The sequence below is a fragment of the Boleophthalmus pectinirostris genome, unplaced genomic scaffold, assembly GCF_026225935.1.
Source record: "Boleophthalmus pectinirostris isolate CB_2022bp ecotype Guang Dong unplaced genomic scaffold, ASM2622593v1 HiC_scaffold_1, whole genome shotgun sequence".
Taxonomy (NCBI): Eukaryota; Metazoa; Chordata; class Actinopteri; order Gobiiformes; family Gobiidae; genus Boleophthalmus; species Boleophthalmus pectinirostris.
The window spans coordinates 516,242-543,857 of NW_026570970.1; the positions used below are offsets into that span (position 1 = coordinate 516,242).

Genomic DNA, 27,616 nt, shown 5'->3' on the forward strand with positions numbered 1-27,616 from the left:
ACTCTCCACCCGCCCGGAGACGACAAGACGCCTTTTTCCGGACTAGAACCACGAGCTCAGATTTGGAGGAGCTGATCTTCATCCCAGACGCTTCACACACAGAGCTGCAGGTCCTGGTCTGATGAAGCCAACAGGACAACATCATCTGCAAACAGCAGAGATGATCCTGTGGTCCCCAAACCACAGCCAGGACCAAAGTCACACTGCCACACTAACCACCTCAGGGACTTCAGCCAGGGTGACGGACGAGTCCACCTCCGAGTCTCCAGCCTCGACTTCCTCCTCTGAAGACGTGACGGTGGGATTGAGAAGATCCTCAGAGTTTTCCTTCCATCGTCCGACAACGTCCCCAGTCGAGGTCAACAGCTCTCCCACCGCACTGGAAACAGTGTTGGTGAAGAACTGCTTCCCCCTCCTGAGGCGTCGGACGGTTTGCCAGAATCTCTTTGAGGCCGTCCAATAGTCCTTCTCCGTGTCCTTCTCCATGGCCTCCCCGAACTCCTCCCAGCTCCGAGTTTTTGCCTGTGCGACCACACGAGCTGCAGTGTGACCCGCTGGTACCATCAGCTGCCTCAGGAGTCACACAAGAAAACAAGGCCCGATAGGACTCCTTCTTCAGCCTGACTCATCCCTTACTTCTGGTGTCCACCACCAGGTTCGGGGATTACCGCCGCGACAGGCACCACAGACCTTACGCCCACAGCTCCGAGCAGCCACATCGACAATAGAGACCGAGAATGAAGCTCACTCAGACTCCATGTCCCCAGACTCCCCCGAGAGCTCTGCAGCGACAGCTCCACACAGAAGTACTACAACTGAGGGAGGGGAGGACGGAGCGTGAGATTGACAGGTGGACAGGTGCAACGTGGGCAGATTGACAGGTGGACAGGTGCAGCGTGAGCAGTGATGTGGTCGCTGTATCAGTCTTTGTGGTGAAGAGGAGCTGAGTCTCTGTTCCTCCCCTCACCTCTGGTCATGACCCGAAGGACCAGATCCACGATACAAGAGACACAGATGAGTTTCCTCCGCAGGGCGTCCGGGCGTCTCCCTTAGAGACAGAGTGAAGAGCTCGGAGTAGAGCCGCTGCTCCTCCACGTGGAGAGGAGCGTCTGAGGGGAGGACGTCTGTTCTGACGTCTCCTGGACGTGTCCCTCAGGAGGTGTTCATGTCCCACCAGGAGGAGGAGAAGACCCAGGACACACTGGGGGGACCATGTCTCTGGACTGGACTGGGAACACCTCAGGTCCCACTGGAGGAGCTGGAGGAAGTGTCTGGGGTGAAGGAAGTCTGGGAGTCTCTGTTCAGACTGATGCTCCGAGACTTGACCCCAGAGAAGAAGAAGAACATGGAGGATGAATTTACGTTTTACAGAAACAAAACTTAAAACCACATGGCACATGTTTGCAAAAACTGGACTGAAAAAAAAACATAGCTCCCTCCTCGCGCCCTGATGCAGTCGGCTTCTGTGGAACTAAAAGACACGACTCAGTTTTCAGGTCGTACGTGTGCAGGTCGTACGTGTGCAGGTCGTACGTGTGCAGGTCGTACGTGTGCAGGTCGTACGTGTGCAGCTCTTCATCAGTCTCGCTCTAGTGGAGGTGATGCGCTTGTTGTGTCGTTTTCACTGGTTCGGAGGATCCAGATCCGCCTCCTTCTCCTCACTGCTCCTTCCTCCTCCTGGGTCTTTATCGTCGACCTCATGACGTGGTTCTCAAAGGTCAGTGATAAAGAGAAGGACGAGGAAGGAGGTATTTTGGCCCGTTTTTGGATGGAGCCCTGGTTTCCTTTGTCTTTCCCTTTAGCATCCTCGCTCCTGATTGGCTCTTTGACGAGCTTCATTTGGAGCTGAGCTGTGGGTGACGTCACACTCAGAACACTTCTTCACACAGTGTGTGGTTCCAGGTTCTGGAGGAGCAGGTCCTGAGGTTTGTCCAACAGCAGCTGCAGAGGCTCCTCAGGCTCCTGGCCTCAGATTACCCAGAATGCTCCGAGAGTGAGGAGGAGGAGAGCAGAGAGGTTCTGAACATCACCCTGGACTTCCTGAAGAGGATGGACCAGGAACATCTGGCCCAGCGCCTGAGAGACAGTAAGAACCTCCAGATGCCCTCCCATCCTCCTGTATCCCCGTGTGTCAGGTGCCCTCCCTGTGTGTCAGGTTCCCTCCCTGTGTGTCAGGTGCCCTCCCTGTGTGTCAGGTCCCTCCCTGTGTGTCAGATTTCCTCCTGTATGAAATATGTGACATGTTTGACATTCTAACTCTTGTGTGTTGTTTAAAGGGAGTAAAGTTGGATTCAGAGATAAACTGAAGTGTGATCTGCAGCAGAGGTTCAGTCGTGTGTTTGAGGGCGTGGCTAAAGCAGGAGACTCCGCCCCCCTGACCCAGATCTACACAGAGCTCTACATCACAGAGGGCGGAGCCTCAGAGGTCAACCAGGAACATGAGGTCAGACACGTGGAGACGGCGTCCAGGAGACCGGCCGCTCCAGAGACCATCACATGTGAAGAGCTCTTTAAACCCCGCCCACATTCACCACAGCCAATCAGATTAGTGCTGACGAAGGGCGTGGCCGGCGTGGGGAAAACAGTGCTGACTCAGAAGTTGAGTCTGGACTGGGCTGAAGGCCGGGCCCACCAGGACCTCCAGCTGCTGTTCCCCTTCACTTTCAGAGATCTGAACGTGCTCAGAGACACACAGTTCAGCCTGGTGGAGCTGCTGCACCACTTCTTCAGTCCATCCAAAGATCTCTGCAGCTTCCAACAGCTCCAGGTGCTCTTCATCTTTGACGGTCTGGACGAGTGCAGACTTCCTCTGGACTTCGGCCGAACCCGGGTCCTGAGCGACCCCACAGAGTCCGCCTCAGTGCACGTGCTGCTGGTGAACCTCATCAGGGGGAGCCTGCTTCCCTCCGCTCTCCTCTGGATAACCACGCGCCCCGCCGCGGCCAATCAGATCCCTGCTGAGTGCGTCTCCATGGTGACAGAGGTGCGAGGGTTCGCCGACCCGCAGAAGGAGCAGTACTTCAGGAAGAGGTTCAGAGACCAGGCCACGGTCGTCATCTCCCACATCAAGAGCGTCCGCAGCCTCCACATCATGAGCCACATCCCGATCTTCTGCTGGATCCTCTCCAAAGTTCTACAGAAGCTTCTGGAACAAAACAGAACCAGAGCTGCCCCGGACTCTCACACAGATGTACGTCCACTTCCTGGTGGTGCAGGCCAAAGTCCAGAACATCAAGTATCAGCAGGGATCAGGGGAGGACCTTCACTGGACTCCAGAGACCAGGGAGATGGTGAAGTCTCTGGGAAAAGTGGCCTTTGAGCAGCTGCAGAAAGGAAACCTGATCTTCTACGAGAGTGACCTGAGCGAGTGTGGGCTGGACGCTGCAGCGGCCTCAGTGTACTCCGGAGTGTTCACACAGGTCTTTAGAGAGGAGCCAGGCCTGTACCAGGACAAGGTCTACTGCTTCATCCATCTGAGTGTGCAGGAGTTTCTGGCTGCTCTTCACGTCCATCAGACCTTCCACAGCTCTGGAGAGAACCTGCTGGAGACACACCACACTCCTCTGAGAGTCCAGACCCTGAGGCCTTCTACCGCTCTGCTGTGGACCAGGCCTTACAGAGTCCAAACGGACACCTGGACCTGTTCCTGCGCTTCCTCCTGGGGCTGTCTCTGCCGACCAATCAGAAGCTGCTGCAGGGTCTGCTGACTCACACAGGAAGTGACCCGACCAATCAGGAGACAGTAAAGTTCATCAAACAGAAGCTGGATGAAGAGGGTCTGTCTGCAGAGAGAAGTCTGAACCTGTTCCACTGTCTGAACGAGCTCAACGACCAAAGTCTGGTGCAGGAGATACAGAAGAACATGAGAAGATACCTCTCTGATGGAACCATGTCTCGTGCTCAGTGGTCTGCTCTGTCCTTCATCTTACTGTCCTCAGACTCAGACCTGGAGGAGTTTGACCTGAGGAAATACCAGGCCTCAGAGAAGAGCTCTCCTGGGTCTGCTGCCGGTGGTCAGAGCCTCCACCAAAGCCCTGTGAGTCCAGACTGTATTTAAACTCATGTGTGGAGGTTCTAGTCTCTAATGTCCCTCTCTGTCCTCAGACTGTATTTAAACTCTTGTGTGGAGGTTCTAGTCTCTAATGTCCCTCTCTGTCCTCAGACTGTATTTAAACTCTTGTGTGGAGGTTCTAGTCTCTAATGTCCCTCTCTGTCCTCAGTCTTTGTGGCTGTGGTCTGTCTCCTCACAGCTGTGCTCCTCTGGCCTCAGTCCTCAGCTCCTCCAGTCTCACACATCTGGATCTCAGTCACAACGACCTCCAGGACTCAGGAGTGGAGCTGCTGTGTTCTGGACTGAAGAGCGCCCCCTGCAGACTGGAGACGCTCAGGTGAGACGCTCCCATGATGCACTCTGCCCCCTTGTGTCCACATGAGTGTAATGCTGTGTCTTTAGGCTGTCTGGATGTCTGGTCTCAGAGAGGGGCGGGGCTGCTCTGGCCTCAGCTCTGAGCTCCGCCCCCTCCCACCTCAGAGAGTTCGACCTGAGCTACAACCATCCAGGACCCTCCGCCGAGCTCCTGACCGCTCTACAGGACCAGCGCCCCCTGCTGTCTGTCAGGTGAGCGCGCCCCCTGCTGTCTGTGAGAGACCACACTGGTCTCTAGTACTGGGTCTGGTCTCTGGTCCTGGTTCTGGTCCTGGTCTGGTCCTGGTCTGGTCCTGGTCTGGTCCTGGTCTGGTTCTGGTCTGGTCTAAACTGGACTTGTGTGTTTCAGGTTGGATCCTGCTGGAGAGCGCTGGATGGTTCCAGGTCTGAGGAAGTGTGAGTCTTTTTATTTCTTTCACACAGTAAAGTGCAGAGAAAAGTTGTAAAGTGTAAACAAGGACCACACTCGTCTCATTTACATGATACAAATCTGTGTCAGAGATAGAATTGGTAAATCTCCATGTTTTAAGATCATGATGACACCAATTATACCGCGACAGATGGTATTGTCGTCTGTCTAATTAAGGCAAATCTGCCATTTTTCTTTAAATAGTGCATCAACAGCGTATAAAAAAGATAAAAAACGTATCATTTATTACGTTCAAATGTAAAGTTTATAGTCCAAATGTAAAGTTTGAATCTAAATGTAAAGTTTATAGTCCAAATATAAAGTTTGAATCTAAATGTAAAGTTTACAATCCGAATGTAAAGTTTGAATCTAAATGTAAAGCTTATAGTCCAAATGTAAAGTTTACATTTGGACTGTAAACTTTACATTTGAACTGTAAAGTCTATAGTTCAAATGTAAAGTTTACAATCCGAAAGTAAAGTTTGAATCTAAATGCAAAGCTTATAGTCTACATCTAAACTTTACAGTTCAAATGTAAAGTTTATAGTCCACGTGTAAAGTTTAAAATCTAAATGTAAAATTTACAGTTCAAATGTAAAGTTTATAGTCCACATGTAAAGTTTAAAATCTAAATGTAAAGTTTACAGTTCAAATACACTCCAAATGTAAAGTCTATTGTCCAAATGTAAAGATTGAATCTAAATGTAAAGTTTACAGTCCAAATGTAAAGTTTACAGTCTAAATGTAAAGTTTACAGTCTAAATGTAAAGTTTACAGGAACAGTGTGAATTCTGCTGATTTAAATGCAAAATACATCATTAATCGGCCAACGAGCCTCGTGTCTCTCTGCTCACGGGCTCCTGTCTGGTTCTGCCCGTGGACACCATCTGAAACTCCTAACACAATTAAATGTGTGAACCCGAGTGGTGTTGGTTCTGGACAAACTGTGACGAGCACAGAAGTCCAATAACAGAACACCGCTCGGGTTCAGTTCAAGGAGGCCGCTCCTCCTGATCTCCCCTCTCCACGTGTCACTGTCGTTGCCCACGTGACATGTTGAAGTCACCGACCGGGGACTCTATTCTACTGAAAGTCGGTTAGACGGCGCTGTTTGAGCTCCAACTGTTGTTTTGAGAGGCAGAAGGAGCCGTGCGCTCTACACCGAGACGATGAGTTCAGGCACACTCCGTAACTTTTCTGCAGCAGAACTTATATGTTTTCAGATTTTGTGGACTTGGGTAGTTGTTTTTTCAAATTAAAAGGAACCTGTTTTAACATCAGATTAGAGTTTAGTGTCAAATGGCTGAGAATATTTATTTAACGGAGTAAACGATTGGCTGTGGTTAGGGTTCGTTTTTTACAGATGTATTGAAGGTGACACATCACGCTTTTTCACCCAACTTCTTTTACTGCATCAAATAGTGTTTAGGACAGGTGCGTGACAGGTGCATGACAGGTGCACTAAACCTAGACTCAGTCATAATAAAAGACTGAGGTGAAGTGTTTGTGTTTCAGACTCCTGTGACGTTTCTCTGGACCCAAACTCAGCTCACAGACGTCTGCTTCTGTCTGAGGACCATCGGACTGTGACCTGTGTGGAGGAGGAGCAGGAGTATCCAGATCATGACGACAGGTTCACAGACCACGGTCAGGTCCTGAGCTGCACTGGCCTGAGGGGGCGCTGTTACTGGGAGGTGGACTGGAGAGGGAGGGTTCACATCGCAGTGAGTTACAGAGGGATCAAACGGACCGGACTGGGACAGGATAATGTGTTTGGAAACGGTGATCACTCCTGGAGTCTGAGGATCTATGACGCTGGAGAGTACTACGTCTGTCACGAAAACAACGCAATACCGCTCCAACGCTCCTGTCGCCCGGAGAGAGAGGGCGAGGCCGTGTTGTCGGGCAGAGTGGGCGTGTTCCTGGACTCTGAGGCTGGAGCTCTGTCCTTTTATGAGGTCTCGTCTGATGGAGAACTGTCCCACCTCTGGACCTTCTCCTCGTCCTTCTCTGAGCCTCTGTTTCCTGCGTTTAGAATCAATAAAGAAGGTTCCTCTACGACTCTGGTAAAAGAGACGAGACAAAACTGAACAGAAACTGGACTTGTCCCATGATGACGACACAACAACGAGAACAAAAGGTCAAGAGAAAGAACAAAATGGAGCTTCAATGTTACTACTAAAAACTCGAAACACAGAAACTGAACGAGGCCAAAGAGACTGGACTGGGACCGTTCTTCACTTTGGATCTGACTGTTTTGGACCAGAAAGTTCTGTTGGGTTTAGTTAAAGAGGAGGTGTGTGACTCTGTGGGGAATTATCTATAACACATCACATATTTACATCACCGTGTTCCTGTTATTGTTTTGAAAATTTTATATTCGCTCAAAACAACATATTCACATGTTTTATAAGTTTCATTTTTGTTTTTGTCGCTCTGCTCATTTTTAGTGTGTCTTGTTCCTTTTTACTTGAGGTCCGTGGTGTTTTCATTTGCCTTTCGTCGTGTGTGATTGTGTGTGTGTTGTGTGTGTGTGTGTGTGTGTGTGTGTGTGTGTGTGTGTGTGTGTGTGTGTGTGTGTTGTGTGAGTTGGTGTGTATTGTGTGTGTGTGTGTGTGTGTGTGTGTGTGTGTGTGTGTGTGTGTGTGTGTTGTGTGTGTGTGTTGTGTGTGTTGTGTGATGTGTGTGTGTGTGTGTGTGTTGTGTGTGTGTGTGTGTGTGTGTGTGTGTGTGTGTGTGTGTGTGTGTGTGTGTGTGTGTGTGTGTGTGTTGTGTGTGTTGTGTGTGTGTGTGTGTGTGTGTGTGTGTGTGTGTGTGTGTGTGTGTGTGTGTGTGATGTGTGTTGTGTGAGTGTGTGTGTGTGTGTGTGTGTGTGTGTGTGTGTGTGTGTGTGTGAGTTGTGTGTGTGTGTGTGTGTGTGTGTGTGTTGTGTGTGTGTTGTGTGAGTGTGTGTGTTGTGTGTGTGTGTGTGTGTGTGTGTGTGTGTGTGTGTGTGTGTGTGTGTGTGTGTGTGTGTGTGTGTGTGTGTGTGTGTGTGTGTGTGTGTGTGTTGTGTGTGTGTGTGTGTGTGTGTGTGTGTGTGTGTGTGTGTGTGAGTGTGTGTGTGTGTGTGTGTGTGTGTGTGTGTGTGTGTGTGAGTGTGTGTGTGTGTGTGATGTGTGTGTGTGTGTGTGTGTGTGTGTGTGTGTGTGTGTGTTGTGTGAGTGTGTGTGTGTGTGTGTGTGTGTGTGTGTGTGTGTGTGAGTGTGTGTGTGTGTGTGTGTGTGTGTGTGTGTGTGTGTGTGTGTGTGTGAGTGTGTGTGTGTGTGTGTGTGTGTGTGTGTGTGTGTTGTGTGAGTTGTGTGTGTGTGTGTGTGTGTGTGTGTGTGTGTGTGTGTGTGTGAAGTGTGTGTGTGTTGTGTGTGTGAAGTGGCATGTGAAGTGTGTTGTGTGTGTAAATGTGTGTATCAGGATGTTTCAGTCAGACTCACTGCAGCAGGTTTTGTTTGTGTGACTCTGCTCCTGTCGTCTTCACTTTACACACAGACACTTTAGTCTTTATAGTTTCTTTAAGTTCAAATCAAACCAACATATTTCCATGTTTTTGTAAAAATGTTTTTGTGGTCTGAGACCTTTGGTAGAGGTGAGACTCTGTATGTGCAAACACACACATGTCCTGTGCACATGTGGAGTGAGCATCATCATCATCATCATCAGCAGCAGCAGCAGCAGCATCAGAGTCGCTCTGTGACAAACTACAAAAGTCTCACTGAACTCAAACTGTTGGTCGTGTAGCTCCAGAACCTCAGTGTGAAACAGCCTCACTGTGACCTGATGCACTGACCTGAAGTCACTCCCTCCACCCACAATCACCCTCATGACCTGATGCACTAACCTGAAGTCACTCCCTCCACACACAATCACCCTCATGACCTGATGTACTGACCTGAAGTCACTCCTTCCACACTGCGGCGCTGGCAGAACAGGTGACTCTCCTTTATCTGCTGTGGTGTCGTTTGTGTTTGGTAAATATACAGGATTTAATTGAGGTCAAAGTTCATGTGTGTAAAGACTAAAGATTGTGTGAATCATAAATGTGTCCAAGTGGATCATGAGAGTGTCATTTTTTTGAAGGTTTTTGAGTCAGGTCCTTTGTGTGTGAGTTTGTTTCCATGTGTGGATAAACCTGATCACACTGAAGTGTTTCCTCTTGTTCATGTTCTTGTTGTGTCCACAGACGCTCACAGCACAAACTCTGTCCGTCTCTAAACGGACAGAGTTCATCTTCGACGGCCTTGACGAGAGCAAACTGTCCCTGGACTTTCACTGTGAGGTCGTCTCTGAGGTCACACAGAGGTCAGAGGTCAGCGTGCTGTTAGTGAACCTCATCAAAGGCACTCTGCTTCCTACTGCCCTTATATGGATCACCTCCAGACCAGCAGCAGCCAATCAGATCCCAGCGCAGTGTGTGCACAGGGTGACAGAGGTCAGGGGCTTCATCACTGACCATCAGAAGGAGCAGTGTAAGACCGTCCTGTCCCACATCAGAACCTCCCGCAGCCTCCACAACATGTGCCAGATCCCAGTCTTCTGCAGCATCACAGCCACGGTCCTGGACCACATGTTGAGAACCAATCAGAGCGGAGCGCTGCCCCAGACACTCAGCGACATGTACGCCCACTTCCTGTTGGTGCAGACCAAGAGGAAGAAGAAGTATCAACCAAGATCTCAGTCTAGACCAGAGGAAAACCAACCAAGATCTGAGTCTGGTCCAGAAGCAAAGAGAATAAGACTCATGCCAGAGGCACAGACAGAACAGCTGCAGGAGCAGAGGCCAGAGACAAACACTGGTGCTGACAGAGACAGAAGCAGACGTCCTGCTGAAGCTGGGCAGACTGGCCTTTGAACATCTGCAGAAAGGAAACATCATGTTTTACCAGGACCTGCACCATGCTCCCAGTTCTTTTAGTCAGGTACAAAAGAAATAACTTTCATAAAGGCCAAAAGTCTTTTACACGTTCAGTATTTGTCGTCCCTAATGCTGTTGCACTGTGTAACTGGCTGGTCTAGAATAAAGAAAAAATGTGACTGTGTTTGTTTTTATTATTTGCTTCATGATACAGAATTTACATTCATCTGACCAGAGACAGACAAGAAGGTTTTAACATCAAGATCAGTGAAAAACATTAGACAATGAACATAGAAACTTCAGTGACAAAAAGCCTCCAGTCCAAAAGGCTTGTATCTAACCACAGCAGCAACAACCAGATCAAATGGTTAAGACACGCCCACCACATCTGCACCCGAGTGGACACGCCCACCACATCTGGATTTGGAAGCAGGAGATGTTGTCTACCTGTAGTCTACAGCCAGATGTTTTATATCTGGTTTGATCCTAGTTTAGACCCATATTAAGGCAGCAAATTGTGTGAAATGTCACATTGCATATATGTACAGATAATATAGGCCGATCTCCACACACGCAGACCCCTGAGAGTAACAGGACTGGCAACAGTTTGTCTCTGAGTATTTTTATCGGCAGGTTTGCGACTTGAAAGAGAAAACAAGAACCATAATATTAGTTGTTGACATGAAGCGTCTGCAGCCGCAGCAGCGACAACCAGATCAAGTGGTTAAGGTGCACGCACATCTACAGCTGAGTGGACACGCCCACCACATCTACAGCTGAGTGGACACGCCCACCACATCTACAGCTGAGTGGACACGCCCACCACATCTACAGCTGAGTGGACACGCCCACCACATCTGGATCTGGATGCAGGAGATGTAGTCTACCTGTTGTGTTCACAGCCAGATGTTGTGTCATATTTCACTCTGGGTGATTGTGTTAAAATGATCCAATGAGTCAGTCTCTATTTTGTTGCAAACTGTGTGAACTAGATCATTGTTCACATTATATAAGCCTGTACATGTTTACACAAACACTACATTCATGACAGTGAAGACACGGACAGTATTTTGTGCTTGACCATGTTTATTTGTTACACGACACAGTGACATGTCACGTGTTATAGGAGCGTCTGGAACAGTGAACAGATCAAGTGTTTGAGCTGCGTCATGTTCTGCTGTAAAGAACAACGTTTGTTACTTCAAACCTCAGGTCGTGATGGAAACATGTGCAGGAAACATTTGGATTATTTTTCAATGGGGAAATAAAACGCCACGATAAAGAAGGTTTAATGTGACAGTAGAAGCTCGGGCAGTTTTGTGTCTCTATGGGAGTGAATGAAGCGAGAGGAGGACACGCCCCCAGGCTTCCAGGTGTGGCCCCGCCTTTACCAGTTAAGATGATCACCAGACAATCCGGAACACCTGGGTGACAGGAGGTGTGGCCTTTAAATTCTCACGTGTCGGACCATGGAGGAGCCGAGCTCCCCGAGGCAGCGCGGCCTGGAGCGGGACCATCTCCTCGCTCAGACCGAGCGCTCGGCTCGACATGCGCGAGGAGGGAACGGAGGCCCCTCCCGGCGCACGCGAAGCGGTCGGGACACGCGCACGCAGAGAAGGGGCTGCGGGTCCTGCCCCGCGCACCGGGACGGTCTGATGGTGGAGCCGGGGTGAAGTGCAGTTGGCCCTTGTAGGTTTGGGGCAGCGGGGGAAAATCCTCATGGTCCAAGACATTGAATTTATTTGCCAAAGACGTGGAGGAGCAGGACGTTTGCTGCTGACCTCGGTGTCCGGAGCGATTACGGGGTAGAACAGTCCAGGGATCGGGCCGCACTGGAGTAGAGCTCAGCGGGGCTTTAGGTCTTAGCCCCACGCTGAAGCCAGCAGTGGTCACCTGGACCAGTTGGGACGCCAGGTTCGGGCGGTGAGGGCTGGTGTCGGCGGTGGCTCGGGTCTTGTCCAGGACGATGTTCTGGTCGCTCTCCAGTCGACTTTCAAACACGGACGTTGTTCCAACTCAGCTGCCCTCTGACTGAGGAGGTGGCAGGTGTCACAGCTGGATACAGAGGTGAGTGGGGGCATGGTTCACCTGTAGCCCCGCAGCATGTGGCCTACCGGTGCGATTTCGCTATTTGGCTTTTCAGATAATTTTCAGGTTGTAACCAAAGTCAATAAGTGCCTCGATGTTTCTTATCCTCGTCTAGAAAAATGTCTTAATTATTGGTTAGAAAACTATTTGTTGGGAGTCGATCGAGCAAGTGCAAACAGACGTCGACGCATGCGCACTGCGATAAACAGCCGGACTGGGTTTAGTCCGAGTTCAGTCCTGGTTCAGTCCTGGTTTAGTCCTGGAGTTTAGTCCTGGTTTAGTCCTGGTTTAGTCCTGGTTTAGTCCTGGTTCAGTCCTGGTTTAGTCCTGGTTTAGTCCTGGTTCAGTCCTGGTTCAGTCCTGGTTCAGTCCTGGTTCAGTTCTCTTGGTTTTGCGTGTTGCCTGACCAGCCAAGACCGCACACGCTTTTACAAATTTACTACTTTCTAAGGCCAATTAGATTCGAATGGGATGTTTTTGAAATCCCTCCTTCGTCCAGGTCATAACGAAAGAGAAAATCAATTAAATCAACTTGACAGAATTGAATTTCTCTTTTTGCTATAGGCCTACATTTTTTTTATTTGTTATTATACATTAACTCTCTTCGCGGTACATTTCTCCTTTTGCGACAGCCCCCCATTTTCTCCCCTTTTGGCGAGGATGTAGGCGGTTCTGGCTGGTCACGCAACTTTACCCGCGTGTTTTGTTTGTGAATTCGAATTATGGCAATGCTGTGTGTTTGTATTTGTCGAATTGTTGCTGAAATAATGCTTGTGCAATGTTGGTTTATCTGTGCTCAATTCGCTCCTCACGCTGATTTATTTTAATAGTTTTTAATGCAATGTGGTTTGAATAATGCTTTGCTGTGCTGGTGTGTTTCATGCCTATTTGTGCATCATATTTATGGCATTTGGGACATTTATGATTTCATGTTTTGTACAGTGTATGAGTGATTACATAGCAGTGGATTGTGGCACATGTCGTGACAGAACTGATGTATCTTACTGTCGTATGCTGCTTGCCGTGTCGAGCTGTTGTAGTACATTATTTGTTTCATGCAGATTATAACCACAAAATACAAGTCTGTACCCTGTGCACCCAGAAATTAACTAAACAAAACCCAATAACTCGCGAAAACAAACATTTATAAGATTAAGCAGTAAACGGTGAGGTAGGCGCACTTGACGAATTTCTAGTGACTAAACTAGACGAATTTGTAATTTTCTACAATTTTCCTTTCGTTTCACAATTTTATCAACCACCACAAACCACGGATGTCCCTGTTTTTACTTTTGAAAATCTACTAAAGCTAAAAGCTACTGTGACATGTAATTTACTAACCCTTTCTAACCTCTTCATGTTTTAGGACGGCGATTTATTGCCATGTTTATTTCAAACTTCTAAACATTTACTTGTTTAACACAAGCTAAAGTTAAATCTACTTAAATTCATGTCCTACAACTGAGACATGACATCAGCTGTGGCAGATAGTTTATTTTATTTGAATACAGCAAAGGCTAAAACATAATATCATCATAATGTTACTGAATGAATTTTGAACATTGCTAAGTTAAACTATGCTAACTATAGTTGTGCACTGCTAAAGCTAAACACTAACGTAACATGTAATTTCCTAAACCTTTCTAACCCCTTCAGGTTTAGGACGGCATCTAACCTTTTTTATTTCTTACAGGGAGCAGTTTTATTGTCGCCATGTTGATTTAAGCATTTATTTGTCCATAACACAAGCTAAAGTTAAGTCTACTTAAATTCATGTCATTTTGTCATCTAACTTTATTTTTATTATTATTTTTTTTTACAGGGAGCAGATTTATTGTCATGTTTATTTCAAATTGCTAAACATTTACTTGTTTAACATAAGATAAAGCTAAAGTGAAGCTAAGATCTACTTAAATTCATGTCTTGTAACTGAACACAGCCAAGACTAAAACATGTCTGTCATGTTACTGACCCTTTCTAACCCTTCAGGTTTTAGGACGGCGTCTAACCTTTTTATTTTTTTACAGGGAGCAGAGTTATTATGTTTGTTTCAAATTTCTAAACATTTACATGTTTAACACAAGCTAAAGTTAAATCTACTTAAATTCATGTCATTTTGAACATTGCTAAGCTAAACCATGCTAACTATAGTTGTACATTGCTAAAGCTAAATGCTAATGTGACATGTAATTTATAATTTACTAACCCTTTAGTTTTCCGGATACAGGACGGTGTCTAACCTTTTTTTTTTTTTTTTTTTTTAACAGTTATTGCCATGTTTATTTCAAAATTTTTATACATTTACATGTTTAACACAAGCTAAAGCTAAATCTACTTAATTTCAAATCTTGCAACTACAGCAGATGTTAGTTTTTTTATTATCTGAACACAGCCAAGGCTAAAACATGTCTGTCGTATGTTACTGACTGAATTTTGAACATTGCTAAGCTAAATCTTGCTAACTTTAGTTGTACACTGCTAAAGCTAAATGCTAATGTGACATGTAATTTACTAACCCTTTTAGTTTTCAGATTTTAGGACGGCGTCTAATGTTTAATTTATTTATTTTTTACAGGGAGCAGATTTATTGACATGTTCATTTTAAACTGCTAAACATTTACTTGTTTAACACAAGCTAAAGCTAAATCTACTTAAATTCATGTCATTTTGAACATTGCTAAGCTAAACTCTGCTAACTTTAGTTGTGCACTGCTAAAGCTAAATGCTAATGTGACTTGTAATGTACTAACCCTTTAGTTTTCTGAATTTAGGATGGTGTCTAACATTATTATTATTTTTACAGGGAGCAGTTTTATTGTTGCCATGTTGATTTTTAAGAATTTAATTGTCCGTCACATAAGCTAAAGCTAAATCTTAAATTCGTGTCATTTTGAACATTGCTAAGCTAAACTACTAACTTTAGTTGTGCACTGCTAAAGCTAAACACTAATGTATTATGTCATTTACATGTGGTGTTGGTGTCGGCGTCTAACATTAACATGCTGATCTAACCTTTTACAGGCAGCTCTGGGTTATTTAACCTTGTACAGAATGTGCACGACTGAAAAATGAACCTTCACCTCCAGTTGAAGTCAAAAAGCCAAAGGACCCAGGAGAAAAAATAAACAGGATATATCCAAAAAATATGGAATAAATAAAAAGAAGATATCATTTAAAATGTTAACAAACTTAATTCACCCAAAGAAAGAATACACTTCGAAGTGCAAAAAATCAGGACCAAATACATCAAAGTCAAAGCAATAAAATGGAGCTAAACCATTATAACTTTGAAAAATGCACTGCAGACAACCCACAACCAAACATGGGACTAATAAGAAGAAAAGAGTCTAACCTGGTCTAAAAGCTTTTGCAGTGGAAAAACCCAAAGTTCAAATCCAAACTGCACCAACAGCCCTGAACTGAACCCTGTGTAAAGAACAGACCTGCTCGACAGAGGAAACAAACAATAAAAAAAAAGATGCAAAAGAAACTGTCCTTTATGATGCACAAAGAACAGTTTAAATGTTGATCTTGGAACCCCAAAGGCTGGAGGCTGAGACGATGCACAAGACGGAACCAAATGGAGAAATGTTCAAACCTGATCTGAACATTTTAAATAAAGTTGAAGTTTTCCCTTTTTGTATTAAAGTTATTTGTCATTAACCAAGTGTTGCTGAGGCGACTTCAGGAGCAGTGAGTGACTGTCGTACATGTGAGTGCTAACCACTCAGCCACCGCACTAATGGATGATCATAGACTGACCTGACACACTTTGAATATACTGACCAGTTGTGGTTTTTGGTCCAAGGGTTGAGGCCCTTGTGTTCTTTTTTTGTGTTGATTTTTGTGGACACACATGGACTGAGTCTAATGGTTCAAACCAAACGCTTGAACATTTAGTTTGTGACTGAAATAATCTTCCAGGGATGATCTGACCCTGCTGCTGGTTTGCAGCAGACGTAAACCCGGTAGGTATTTGTGAGGTTCTCTGTGAACCATGTGTCATCTCAAAACAAGGTCTGAATGTGCTGAGTGTTCTTCTGTTACTCTCTAAGGCTTTGGGTTTGGGCCTAAACTGGCGTGTGCCAGATTATAATCGTTTGCACACTTGTATGGAGACTGTGTGGTCTCCTTGGTCCCACACCCATGGGTCTAAATGTCTTTATTCTAAACCAACAATTCCACAGGTTTTTTTTGTTGGTTCAGACCAAATTGAAAAGAAGTCATCTTGGCTTATTGAATGTAATGTGTTTTGTATTTGGTTTGGTCTAAACGTGGGCCAGACTTGTATTTGAGTGTGATAGTTCTGGTCCTAACCTGTACACTGGACCAAAATACTGGTTATTCTAAACTAACACTTCCACAGGTTGAACTGATTTGAGTTTAAAACCAGGTCTGAACTGACTGTCTTGGGTTTTTGAATATGTTTTTGTATTTGGTTTGGTCTGAACTGGTCTAAATGTGAGCCAGGTTTGAACTGGTTTGAGTGTAACAGCTCTGGTTCTAACCTGTACACTGGTTATTCTAAACTAACACTTCCACAGGTTTAACTTTTTTTTTACTTGGTCTGAACCAGGTCTCTTTGGAACTGACTTTACTGAATGTGATGCGTTTTTGTATTTTGAGTCTGTCTGAACTGGTCTAAATGTGGGCCAGATTTGGACTGGTTTATTGAATATAATGGCTCTGGTTTTGAATCTTTTAACACTGAGCTGAAATATTGGTTATTCTAATCTAAACTCTTCCACAGGTTTGCATTGTTAATGTTCTGTTCATTTTAACCTTAAACCAGTTTGAAATATGTTGACATTTCTGTTAACCTTGTGTTTTAAATTGCAATGTTCAATCTCGTACTAATGTTGTGGGTCAATTCTACCATTTTTGTTGTTGTTGTTGTTGTTGATGCTTCTAACTCTTCTGAAATCTGTTCTCGTTTCAGATCTTAAACTGTTTTACCTAAATCTTTTAAATTAGTCTTTGCAGGTCCCAGGGTGGATGTTTGTGGTGAGTATCTGCACACACTAACACACTAACCTTACAAAAGCACGGGCGGTGGGTCTAATCCAGCCACAGGGGGCGCTGTGTCCCTCTGTGCCAGTCCCCAGCCTGGACAAATGGAGAGGGTTGCTTTGGCGTAAAACCTGCCGCCTTTATCGTGGTCGCACATGTTTGAGTGACACTTTATATAATTAGTCTGTCTACATTTTCTTTCCTTTGTTCAGAAGAGATTGATTCCAGGGCAGAAATTATCCAAATGATCCTCGTCAAAGTGTGTGGAATTTAAAAACACAATGGAGAAATCCTGTATCAGCACTTGACTTCACAAGGGTTTTCTGTTTGAGAGAAGAACTCAAACACTGGTTTGTATGAAATGAAATCACAAAAATAAAGACTTCAGGTATGTTTTTGATGAGAAAATGGGATTATAGCATAGAAGGCCTAATATGGGCCCTTTTTAATGGTTTAGGACAGAAGTGTCAAACTCATTTTGTTCCGGGGGTCGAGTCCAACCGACTTTGATCCAAAGTGTCCGGATCAGAAAACTCATGTCATATAAACCCCAAAAATAACAAGAAGTTCAAATATTTGTGCAGAGAAACACAAATCTATTACACAAATCTTTTTAAATTGATGAACTGTTTTACAAAATATTATAATATAATTAGGGGTGTCAAATTATCGCGTTAATTGCGATTAATTAATTACGGTCATATTTAGCGCGTTATGTTTTTTAATCGCGTTAATCTCATTTTTAATCTCTAACTTTAGTGTTTCTGTGCGAGTTGCTTTATTATAAACCCTGTTTTTATGTGTTGTTGGGACAACAACACACACAAAAAAAACACATTTATAAATTTTTTTATTTCGGTAATTCCACTCATTGCCGGAAACCCACACAAAACGTGCGCAGTAAGAGCGATGTAAACATCTTGTTCACGTTGGCGGCATCAGGCACAATGGACGAGGTGGTAGAGCCAGTAGAACAGAGCAGCACAGGGAAAAACACATTTGTGTCTTGGAAATTATTCTCCCGACGTGAAATATATCGCCTGAAAACAACCTGCATAGGCTCATGATGTCTGCACTACTGTCACACACACACACACACACACTCACACTCACACTCACTCACACTCACACTCACACTCACACTCATACACTCATTAACCTGAGAACGCGCGGACCACGTTTCCTTCCGTAGTTCCCGCGCGGACACAGACCTGCTCCCGTGAGCCGCGTGTGGATCGTGTTTTCTCGCATAAACCGAGCTTCCTCCTGTGCGCCTCTAAACCAGAACTAACACCAAGACTAAAACCAGGACCAAACCAGAACTAACACCAGGTCTAAACCAGGACTAAAACCAGTGATCTCATATATAAAGCATTTCTCTATCAGTAATATTTTTAATATGGTTAAGGAAAGACTGGACTTTTTATTGTCTTTAAGTAGACAAAAGTTATTATGTTCAGATTTCCTCGTCTTTGCTACTTTAAAGCAAACAGTTTCTTATTCATGGAGACTTGGGCTCAACAGCCAAATTTGGAGACATTTGTTAAACAATAAATGACTTTATAAAGTCACTTTTTTAAATCTATATCAGTCTTTTGATCTGCCACAATAATGTAATAATGAATTTAAATGAAAATATCTCAAATTGAAGCTTTTCTCAGCAATTTTTAGGTGAGATTAAAATGAGATTAATTAGATTGATTGATTAATTAATTATGATCTGTAATTAATTTTTTTAATCGCATGACAGCACTAATTATGAACAACCTGAAACTTTAAGAAAAATACAATTTCAACACAAAGTTTGAACATGAACTTGTCTGTAAACAGGAATAAGTCCATTTTTGTTGTAAAATCCTGCACTCGGCTCCACTTTTCTCATGTTGGACATTTTTCTGATGAGGGTGTCACGGTCAACAGTCAAAACGATCGTCCTTTAAGAGCGTTTGGAAAGAGACAAGTCTTCATTTGTGCTGCTCTGGTGGGAGGGGCCACGTACAGAGACGCTGGAGACGCTGCTGTGATAAACACCACACAAAATTAACACCATTTTAATTAAAATATTTAAGTTGAAAATCAGCCAAGGGCCAGATTAAAGGTCTTGGAGGGCCGGATCTGGCCCCCGGGCCGTATGTTTGACACCTGTGGTTTAGACCCTTTATTATTACTGTTTGTCTTCAAAGCTCAAAATGCTCTGTTCCATCTTGTGCAGTTTAAGTTAACAATAACCTTTAATCTTTAGTTCAGTAGAAGTTAGAAATTCCAGGAGCTGAAATCATCCAAGTGATTCTAGTGAAGGTGTTTGGAGTTTAAAAACACAGTGGAGCACTTCACATAGTGTTCTAGTCAATACCGCACTGATCGAGACCAAGACCAGTCTGAGACCACAGGGTCCTGACACCAGGACAAGATCAAGACCTAGACAAGACCACGGCCCATCGAGACCAAATCAAGACCATCTTTGTTATTTTCAACATTTATTTGTATTTTACAGTTATTTTGGCACAAATATATAAATATCCATGTTTTTTATAAATCTCCATTTGATCTGATTTTCATTTGGGCCTAAAATAAGCCAAGCAAACTACTGAAACACACCTTCATGACCTGATGTACTGACCTGAAGTCACTCCCTCCACACAATCACCCTCATGACCTGATGTACTGACCTGAAGTCACTCCCTCCACACAGTCACCTTCATGACCTGATGTACTGACCTGAAGTCACTCCCTCCACACAAGTCACCTTCATGACCTGATGCACTGACCTGAAGTCACTCCCTCCACACACAATCACCCTCATGACCTGATGCAGGAGCAGGGTGCACGTTCTGTCTTCCACCAGCAGGTGGCACTTGGGCTGATATAAGGACACTGTGTGTAGCGTCTCGTTCTTTGACCCTGGTGAACTTTGGGGGTGGGGCCTCGTCTCGTTGCTCAGGTAAACAAACTCTCTTCTCTAATGACACTTTTCAAGTTTAGAATTGAACCCTTTTTTTTTCTTGTAAAGATAAGACCCGTGGCTTTACGAGCATCTTTCCGGCATCATCCTACGTCACACACACGCTGCGTGGTGACGTAGTGAAAACAGGCGTCCAATAGGATCTTCGCTCTTCGGCGCGTGACGCGCTCCATCCATTTTCATTGGCCCAAACTTTGCCAAAGATTGTTGTAAGTCAAGATAGTTTCTCCTCTGAGCGACTGAGCTCATAGCATTTGATAAAGCCGACCTAAGTACCATTATTTCTCAAGTAAATGGCAAATTACGCATCTTGTGTGCGTAACTGCGCATCCCTTACTATTTTTATTTGAAAAGTTTTTTTACTTGCAAATGATACATAATACATCCAACAGGACGTAAACGGCCGAGTGCTGAGCAATGAATCAGGTGTGAGCAGATGTGAGCAGATGTGCGCTTGGCGTAGACCCGGTAATTAGTGAGGTCATAATCTGTTGACACCATTTGGGTGGGGGATGGGGTTGTGCATTGTGTTTGCCCCTGCTGCACTAGACTTAGACTTGTTGTAGTACATATGTAATACACACGTTTTACACAAACTAACATTTTTTCCTTTTCTTTTGTTTAGTGCTGAGTCAGAGGATGTTCCTCAGGCTCCTCCAGATTCCCCTGTGCCATTCACTTCAGGTGTCTTCCCAGCTTCATCAGTGTCTACAACCCCAGCCACCCGTCCAGAACCATCAACACCTTCAACACCTACAAGAATATATGTTATATATATATATGTGTGAAAGAATTTGTGTTATTTTAAATATTATGAATCATTTAAAATCATAATCATTTGTGTGTGTGATTAAAGTTATCAACAATTGCGTTTTTGGGTTTTTCCATATGTTTATCATATGTCCTAGTACAAGAACTGCTGACTCATTAAACTCATCTACTGAGTCGCCCATGAGAAGACGACTAAGGGTTTTTCCCTCATGTGGTTTGCATAAGTTTTTGGGAGAAAACTGACCAAATTGTTTATCACCTGGAGCCTGTGATCAAGTGTGAAATGGGAGGTGGTTTAGCCTAAATATTGTTAGTATGTGATCATTGTAAACATTGTGTGATATAACATAATGTACTGTATTGTATCTGTGAAATGACTGAAATAAAAGCTGCTGTTGGGGAGGAGCTGTCAGAAGAGGTCAGTGTTCAGACAGCTCTCTCCTTGCGCAAGTAAAAACTAAGCCGTCTCGTTTTGGTGTGTCTTTAATGTAATTTGATGTCTTAGGGTAAATTCCCTGACAATATGTTATAGTACATATATGTTATTATAGTACATGTTGTAGTTTAATAGTTTTTATGTCCGTTTTCTCTCAAATGTGAATCTTGTTACAAGTTTAAATGTTTTTCTGAGACTGAGTCTTGGTTTTAAAACAGAAATTCCAAATCAGAATAGTTCCATGTTCTGGTCACAGTGAAGTTTAGAGACTGATGAAAACAGAGACGTCAGATTTGTAGTTTTAGTCAATTTGATCAAATCGTGTGTTCAGTGCTGAGATGGAAATGAATATTTACAGGAGAGTTTCACACATGCACATTATTTTACAAACATGAGGCCGATTCAAAACATTCTAAAGAATGACATTGATTTGGGTATCAGTACATTAGTCTGAAGTCAGGCTGAAAATATAAACACTAAATTATTTATAATCCGTTATTATAAAATCTGTTTGGTTCATTATTGATAAAAGTCATAAAATGAAGACGTGGTCCAGTGTTCAGGCCGTTTGATGCAGAAGTGACAGATCTGCTGTTGCTCTTTGGTCTCACACGAAGGTTTAACTTCTGAACTTGTGAGCAGAGTGAGTGCTCTTTTTGCTCAGCTCCAGAGATGATCTGTGACCTGTGAACACTTTCGGGTGTGGCTCTGTGGCTCACTGACAGAGCGACTCGGTGTCATAACAGACTGAGGACGTGAGTGTGAACTGTCTCTGGTGAGTCTGTGTGTTTTATAAAAGTCTGTGTGTGTTTTGTGTTTAGTTCTGAAGGTTTCAGTCAAATCTGGGTTTTACAAATGAGTTTTTTCTTGTGTGAACGTGACTCTCTCCTGCGCTGCACAAACACGAACGAGGAACTTCCTCCTCCACAAACATTAGAGTCGATCACACACTGGATCTGTTTTACTGACACTGACTCAGACCAAAAAACACAAACTTCTACAGGGTTTTTAATGTGAACCAGACCGGACTGGACCGGACTGGACCAGACTGGACCAGACTGGACCAGAGTGTCTCATTCCAGCTCAGGTCTGGGTCGCTGCACAAACAGAAAGCTGCTGGACTGGACGGACTGGTTCTGAGTCATATGTGTTTTATTCACTCTGTGTGAGACACACACAAACACAAACACCTGTCACTGAGTTTGTTTCATTTCAGGAAAATCTCTGAACCAGAACTAAACCAGGACTATCTCAGGTCTGAAGCAGGTCCTGGTCCCAGTGGAGTCTCTCTGCGCAGCGACGCTTCCAAAGATTTAATCATCACCTTTAAAAAAGACCAAAGTGGAGAATCTGCAGAGCTCAGGTCAGTGTCACAGTCTCAGATCTAAACCAGGTCTAAACCAGGTCTAAACCAGGTCTAAACCAGGTCCATGGGTGTATTCTAGTCTCTGTGCTCTTGTACTTGTTCTGATCCAGATGTTCTAAACACATTGAGGAAAGGTTCTGCTCTGTTCTGTCAGTGACACTGTTTTAGTATCAATAGTGATGATTATTTTGGGTCTTTTTGTCGGCTCTAACATGTATAATGTCCTGTGATGTACTGACCCATGTTGTTGGACTTGAGCAGTGGAACAGGACGAGTCTGGAGTTGACTGTGTGTGTTTTGTTTCAGCTCAAAGGACCAAACATGACTGAACGACTCAAAGAAACACACTCTCCTCAAGAACAACCACGCCTCAAGATATCTTCACCAAGGTCAGAAATATATAATATATAATATATAATATATAATGTATAATATATAATATATAATATATAAAGTATAATATATAATATATAATATATATAATATATGTCAGGGGAGCCACAGGGTCTTAAAAGTCTTTAAAAAGTCTTATGTTTCTTAAAATGTTGCCCACACCAGTTTGTCAAATCTCAGAAACTCCTGGAGGCACCAGTGGTAACAACTGTTGTTGTGTCCTTAGGCAAGACACTTCACACACATTGCCTAGTGTGTGTGTGTGATGATGGTGCAGATTGACAGTCTTGGTTCCGTCAGTCTGCCCCAGGGCAGCTGTGGCTACAGTAGTAGTTTACACCACAGAGTGTTGAGTGAATGAAATAATGAAGTGTAAAGAACTTTGAGAGTCTTGAAAGACGCTGCACAAATGTAATGATTAATTCATTTAAAAAATCATGTTCCTAAATCAAGGCCTTAAAAAGTCTTAAAGTGTGTTGTCCAAGTCTTATTTTTGATACTTATATATTATACTTTGGTTTGTGGCGCCGGCAGAAACGAGTAAACATCAGTAAAGTGGAGGAAGACGCTGGATGGATCATGGGGAAGTGCAGCTTTAATCCACAGAGACTCTTAGATTCTAGATCAGAAGTATCAGCATCTACCAGTCAACACGTTAGTGTGGGTAGAACAGTGTCGTACTCGTCTACAACTCAGTCACATTTGGACTCAGGCCCCGTTCACACTAGTGTGTATGTGAGTGGTGTTGTTGTGAGTGCAGTGTTCGTTCACACTAGTGTGTATGTGAGTGGTGTTGTTGTGAGTGCAGTGTTCGTTCACACTAGTGTGTATGTGAGTGGTGTTGTTGTGAGTGCAGTGTTCATTCACACTAGTGTGTATGTGAGTCCAGATGTGATGGGGACTGTGTGACTCCTGAAAACTCTGATACTCTGATGTAGGTCTGTCACCCACAAAACACTAAGAGTCTAGAATATATGTCCATTTATATAAACTCTGGTCCTGGTCTGGTCCTGGTCTGGTCTTGGTCTGGTCCTGGTCTGGTCTGGTCTGGTCTGGTCCTGGTCCTGGTCTGGTCCTGGTCTGGTCTGGTTCTGGTCCTGGTCTGGTCCTGGTCTGGTCCTGGTCTGGTCCTGGTCTGGTCTGGTCCTGGTCTGGTCTGGTCTGGTCCTGGTCTGGTCCTGGTCCTGGTCTGGTCCTGGTCTGGTCCTGGTTCTGGTCTGGTCCTGGTCTGGTCCTGGTCTGGTCCTGGTCCTGGTCTGGTCTGGTCCTGGTCCTGGTCTGGTTCTGGTTCTGGTCCTGGTCTGGTTCTGGTCCTGGTCTGGTCCTGGTCCTGGTCTGGTTCTGGTCCTGGTCTGGTCCTGGTCTGGTCCTGGTCTGGTCTGGTCTAAACTGGACTTGTGTGTTTCAGGTTGGATCCTGCTGGAGAGCGCTGGATGGTTCCAGGTCTGAGGAAGTGTGAGTTTGTTTTGTTTCCTTCACACAGTAAAGTGCAGAGAACAGCTCAGGTCATTCACTCAGGTCATTCACTCAGGTCATTCACTCAGGTCATTCACTCAGGTCATTCACTCTGTTTCAAATGGTTCAAATGTCGACATCTCTGTGACAGGTGTGTGACAGGTGTGTGACAGGTGTGTGACAGGTGCGTGACAGGTGCGTGACAGGTGTGTGACAGTGTGTGTGACAAGTGTGTGACAGGTGCGTGACAGGTGCGTGACAGGTGTGTGACAGGTGTGTGACAGGTGCACTAAACCTAGACTCAGTCATAATAAAAGACTGAGGTGAAGTGTTTGTGTTTCAGACTCCTGTGACGTTTCTCTGGACCCAAACTCAGCTCACAGACGTCTGCTTCTGTCTGACGACCATCGGACTGTGACTCGAGTGAAGGAGGACCAGGAGTATCCAGATCATGACGACAGGTTCACAGACTGGGAGCAGGTCCTGAGCTGCACTGGCCTGAGGGGGCGCTGTTACTGGGAGGTGGACTGGAGAGGGAGGGTTTATATAGCAGTGAGTTACAGAGGGATTGGACAGAGCGAACAAGGATGGGAGTGTGGGTTTGGATACAATGATCAGTCCTGGAGTCTGAGGATCTGTGAGGATGGAGAATACTTTGTTATTCACAACAGGAAGTCAAGACGACTCCACCGCTCCTGTCACTCAGAGAGAGGGGGCGTGTTCTTTGGCAGAGTGGGCGTGTTCCTGGACTCTGAGGCTGGAGCTCTGTCCTTCTATGACGTCTCCTCTGATGAAGAACTGTCCCTCCTCTGGACCTTCTCCTCGTCCTTCTCTGAGCCTCTGTTTCCAGGGTTTGGACTGTGGGATCAAAGTTCCTCTGTGACTCTGGTGAGTGACGAGACAAAACAGAACAGAAACTAGACTTGACCCACGATGACGACACAACAACGAGAACAAAAGAATATAGCTGCAAGTGGCGAGGACTAAACCAGGACTAAACCAGGTCTAAACCAGGACTAAACCAGGTCTAAACCAGGACTAAACCAGGTCTAAACCAGGACTAAACCAGGACTAAACCAGGTCTAAACCAGGACTAAACCAGGTCTAAACCAGGACTAAACCAGGACTAAACCAGGACTAAGCCAGGACTAAGCCAGGTCTAAACCAGGTCTAAACCAGGTCTAAACCAGGTCTAAACCAGGTCTAAACCAGGTCCATGGGTGTATTCTAGTCTCTGTGCTCTTGTACTTGTTCTGATCCAGATGTTCTAAACACATTGAGGAAAGGTTCTGCTCTGTTCTGTCAGTGACACTGTTTTAGTATCAATAGTGATGATTATTTTGGGTCTTTTTGTCGGCTCTAACATGTATAATGTCCTGTGATGTACTGACCCATGTTGTTGGACTTGAGCAGTGGAACAGGACGAGTCTGGAGTTGACTGTGTGTGTTTTGTTTCAGCTCACAGGACCAAACATGACTGAACGACTCAAAGAAACACACTCTCCTCAAGAACAACCACGCCTCAAGATATCTTCACCAAGGTCAGAAATATATATATAATATATAATATATAATATATAATATATAATATATAATATATATATATATAATATATATATAATATATAATATATATATAATATATGTCAGGGGAGCCGCAGGGTCTTAAAAGTCTTTAAAAAGTCTTATGTTTCTTAAAATGTTGCCCACATCAGTTTGTCAAATCTCAGAATCTCCTGGAGGCACCAGTGGTAACAACTGTTGTTGTGTCCTTAGGCAAGACACTTCACACACATTGCCTAGTGTGTGTGTGATGATGGTGCAGATTGACAGTCTTGGTTCCGTCAGTCTGCCCCAGGGCAGCTGTGGCTACAGTAGTAGTAGTTTACACCACAGAGTGTTGAGTGAATGAAATAATGAAGTGTAAAGAACTTTGAGAGTCTTGAAAGACGCTGCACAAATGTAATGATTAATTCATTTAAAAAATCATGTTCCTAAATTAAGGCCTTTAAAAAGTCTTAAAGTGTGTTGTCCAAGTCTTATTTTTGATACTTATATATTATACTTTGGTTTGTGGCGCCGGCAGAAACGAGTAAACATCAGTAAAGTGGAGGAAGACGCTGGATGGATCATGGGGAAGTGCAGCTTTAATCCACAGAGACTCTTAGATTCTAGATCAGAAGTATCAGCATCTACCAGTCAACACGTTAGTGTGGGTAGAACAGTGTCGTACTCGTCTACAACTCAGTCACATTTGGACTCAGGCCCCGTTCACACTAGTGTGTATGTGAGTGGTGTTGTTGTGAGTGCAGTGTTCGTTCACACTAGTGTGTATGTGAGTGGTGGTGTTGTGAGTGCAGTGTTCGTTCACACTAGTGTGTATGTGAGTGGTGTTGTTGTGAGTGCAGTGTTCGTTCACACTAGTGTGTATGTGAGTGGTGTTGTTGTGAGTGCAGTGTTCGTTCACACTAGTGTGTATGTGAGTGGTGTTGTTGTGAGTGCAGTGTTCGTTCACACTAGTGTGTATGTGAGTGGTGTTGTTGTGAGTGCAGTGTTCGTTCACACTAGTGTGTATGTGAGTCCAGATGTGATGGGGACTGTGTGACTCCTGAAAACTCTGATACTCTGATGTTGGTCTGTCACCCACAAAACACTAAGAGTCTAGAATATATGTCCATTTATATAAACTCTGGTCCTGGTCTCTGGTCCTGGTCTGGTCCTGGTCTGGTCCTGGTCTGGTCCTGGTCTGGTCCTGGTCTGGTCCTGGTCTGGTCTAAACTGGACTTGTGTGTTTCAGGTTGGATCCTGCTGGAGAGCGCTGGACGGTTCCAGGTCTGAGGAAGTGTGAGTCTGTTTTGTTTCCTTCACACAGTAAAGTGCAGAGAACAGCTCAGGTCATTCACTCAGGTCATTCACTCAGGTCATTCACTCTGTTTCAAATGGTTCAAATGTCGACATCTCTGTGACAGGTGTGTGACAGGTGTGTGACAGGTGTGTGACAGGTGCACTAAACCTAGACTCAGTCAGAACAAAAGACTGAGGTGAAGTGTTTGTGTTTCAGACTCCTGTGACGTTTCTCTGGACCCAAACTCAGCTCACAGACGTCTGCTTCTGTCTGACGACCATCACACTGTGACTCGAGTGGAGGAGGACCAGGAGTATCCAGATCATGACGACAGGTTCACAGACTGGGAGCAGGTCCTGAGCTGCACTGACCTGAGGGGGCGCTGTTACTGGGAGGTGGACTGGAGCGGGGCGGTTGTTATAGCAGTGAGTTACAGAAAGATCAGACGAAGCAGACGGGGACTGGACAGTGCGTTTGGATTCAATGATCAGTCCTGGACTCTGAGAATCTGGGAGGATGGACAGTACTGTGTCATTCACAAGAGAAAGAAAACACCACTCCCCCTCTC

General features: G+C 44.8%; 2 protein-coding genes across 5 annotated transcripts in view; both read left to right on the forward strand.

The window, feature by feature from the left end:
- Positions 1-3,863, forward strand: part of LOC129408962 (NLR family CARD domain-containing protein 3-like) — an 8,711-nt gene extending 4,848 nt beyond the window's left edge. Inside the window, exons 3-5 of the mRNA XM_055153908.1 lie at positions 1,512-1,717; positions 1,903-2,086; positions 2,277-3,863. Coding sequence (XP_055009883.1) covers positions 1,700-1,717; positions 1,903-2,086; positions 2,277-3,319 — 1,245 coding nt within the window. The 5' untranslated portion in view covers positions 1,512-1,699 and the 3' untranslated portion in view covers positions 3,320-3,863. The remainder of the gene's footprint in view (positions 1-1,511; positions 1,718-1,902; positions 2,087-2,276) is intronic.
- A 209-nt stretch (positions 3,864-4,072) lies between these two features.
- LOC129408957 (uncharacterized) overlaps positions 4,073-27,616 on the forward strand; it is a 35,673-nt gene continuing 12,129 nt past the window's right edge. For 2 of the 4 annotated variants that reach the window (XM_055153887.1, XM_055153898.1), the window contains exons 1-7: positions 4,073-4,388; positions 4,454-4,618; positions 4,776-4,822; positions 24,548-25,092; positions 25,663-25,745; positions 27,001-27,047; positions 27,265-27,604. In XM_055153887.1, coding sequence (XP_055009862.1) covers positions 4,201-4,388; positions 4,454-4,618; positions 4,776-4,822; positions 24,548-25,092; positions 25,663-25,745; positions 27,001-27,047; positions 27,265-27,604 — 1,415 coding nt within the window. In that variant the 5' untranslated portion in view covers positions 4,073-4,200. Of the gene's footprint in view, positions 4,389-4,453; positions 4,619-4,775; positions 4,823-21,663; positions 21,766-22,206; positions 22,354-22,662; positions 22,746-24,157; positions 24,205-24,547; positions 25,093-25,662; positions 25,746-27,000; positions 27,048-27,264; positions 27,605-27,616 lie in introns of those variants that run through there. The other 2 variants (XM_055153902.1, XM_055153892.1) reach the window with 2 other exon arrangements.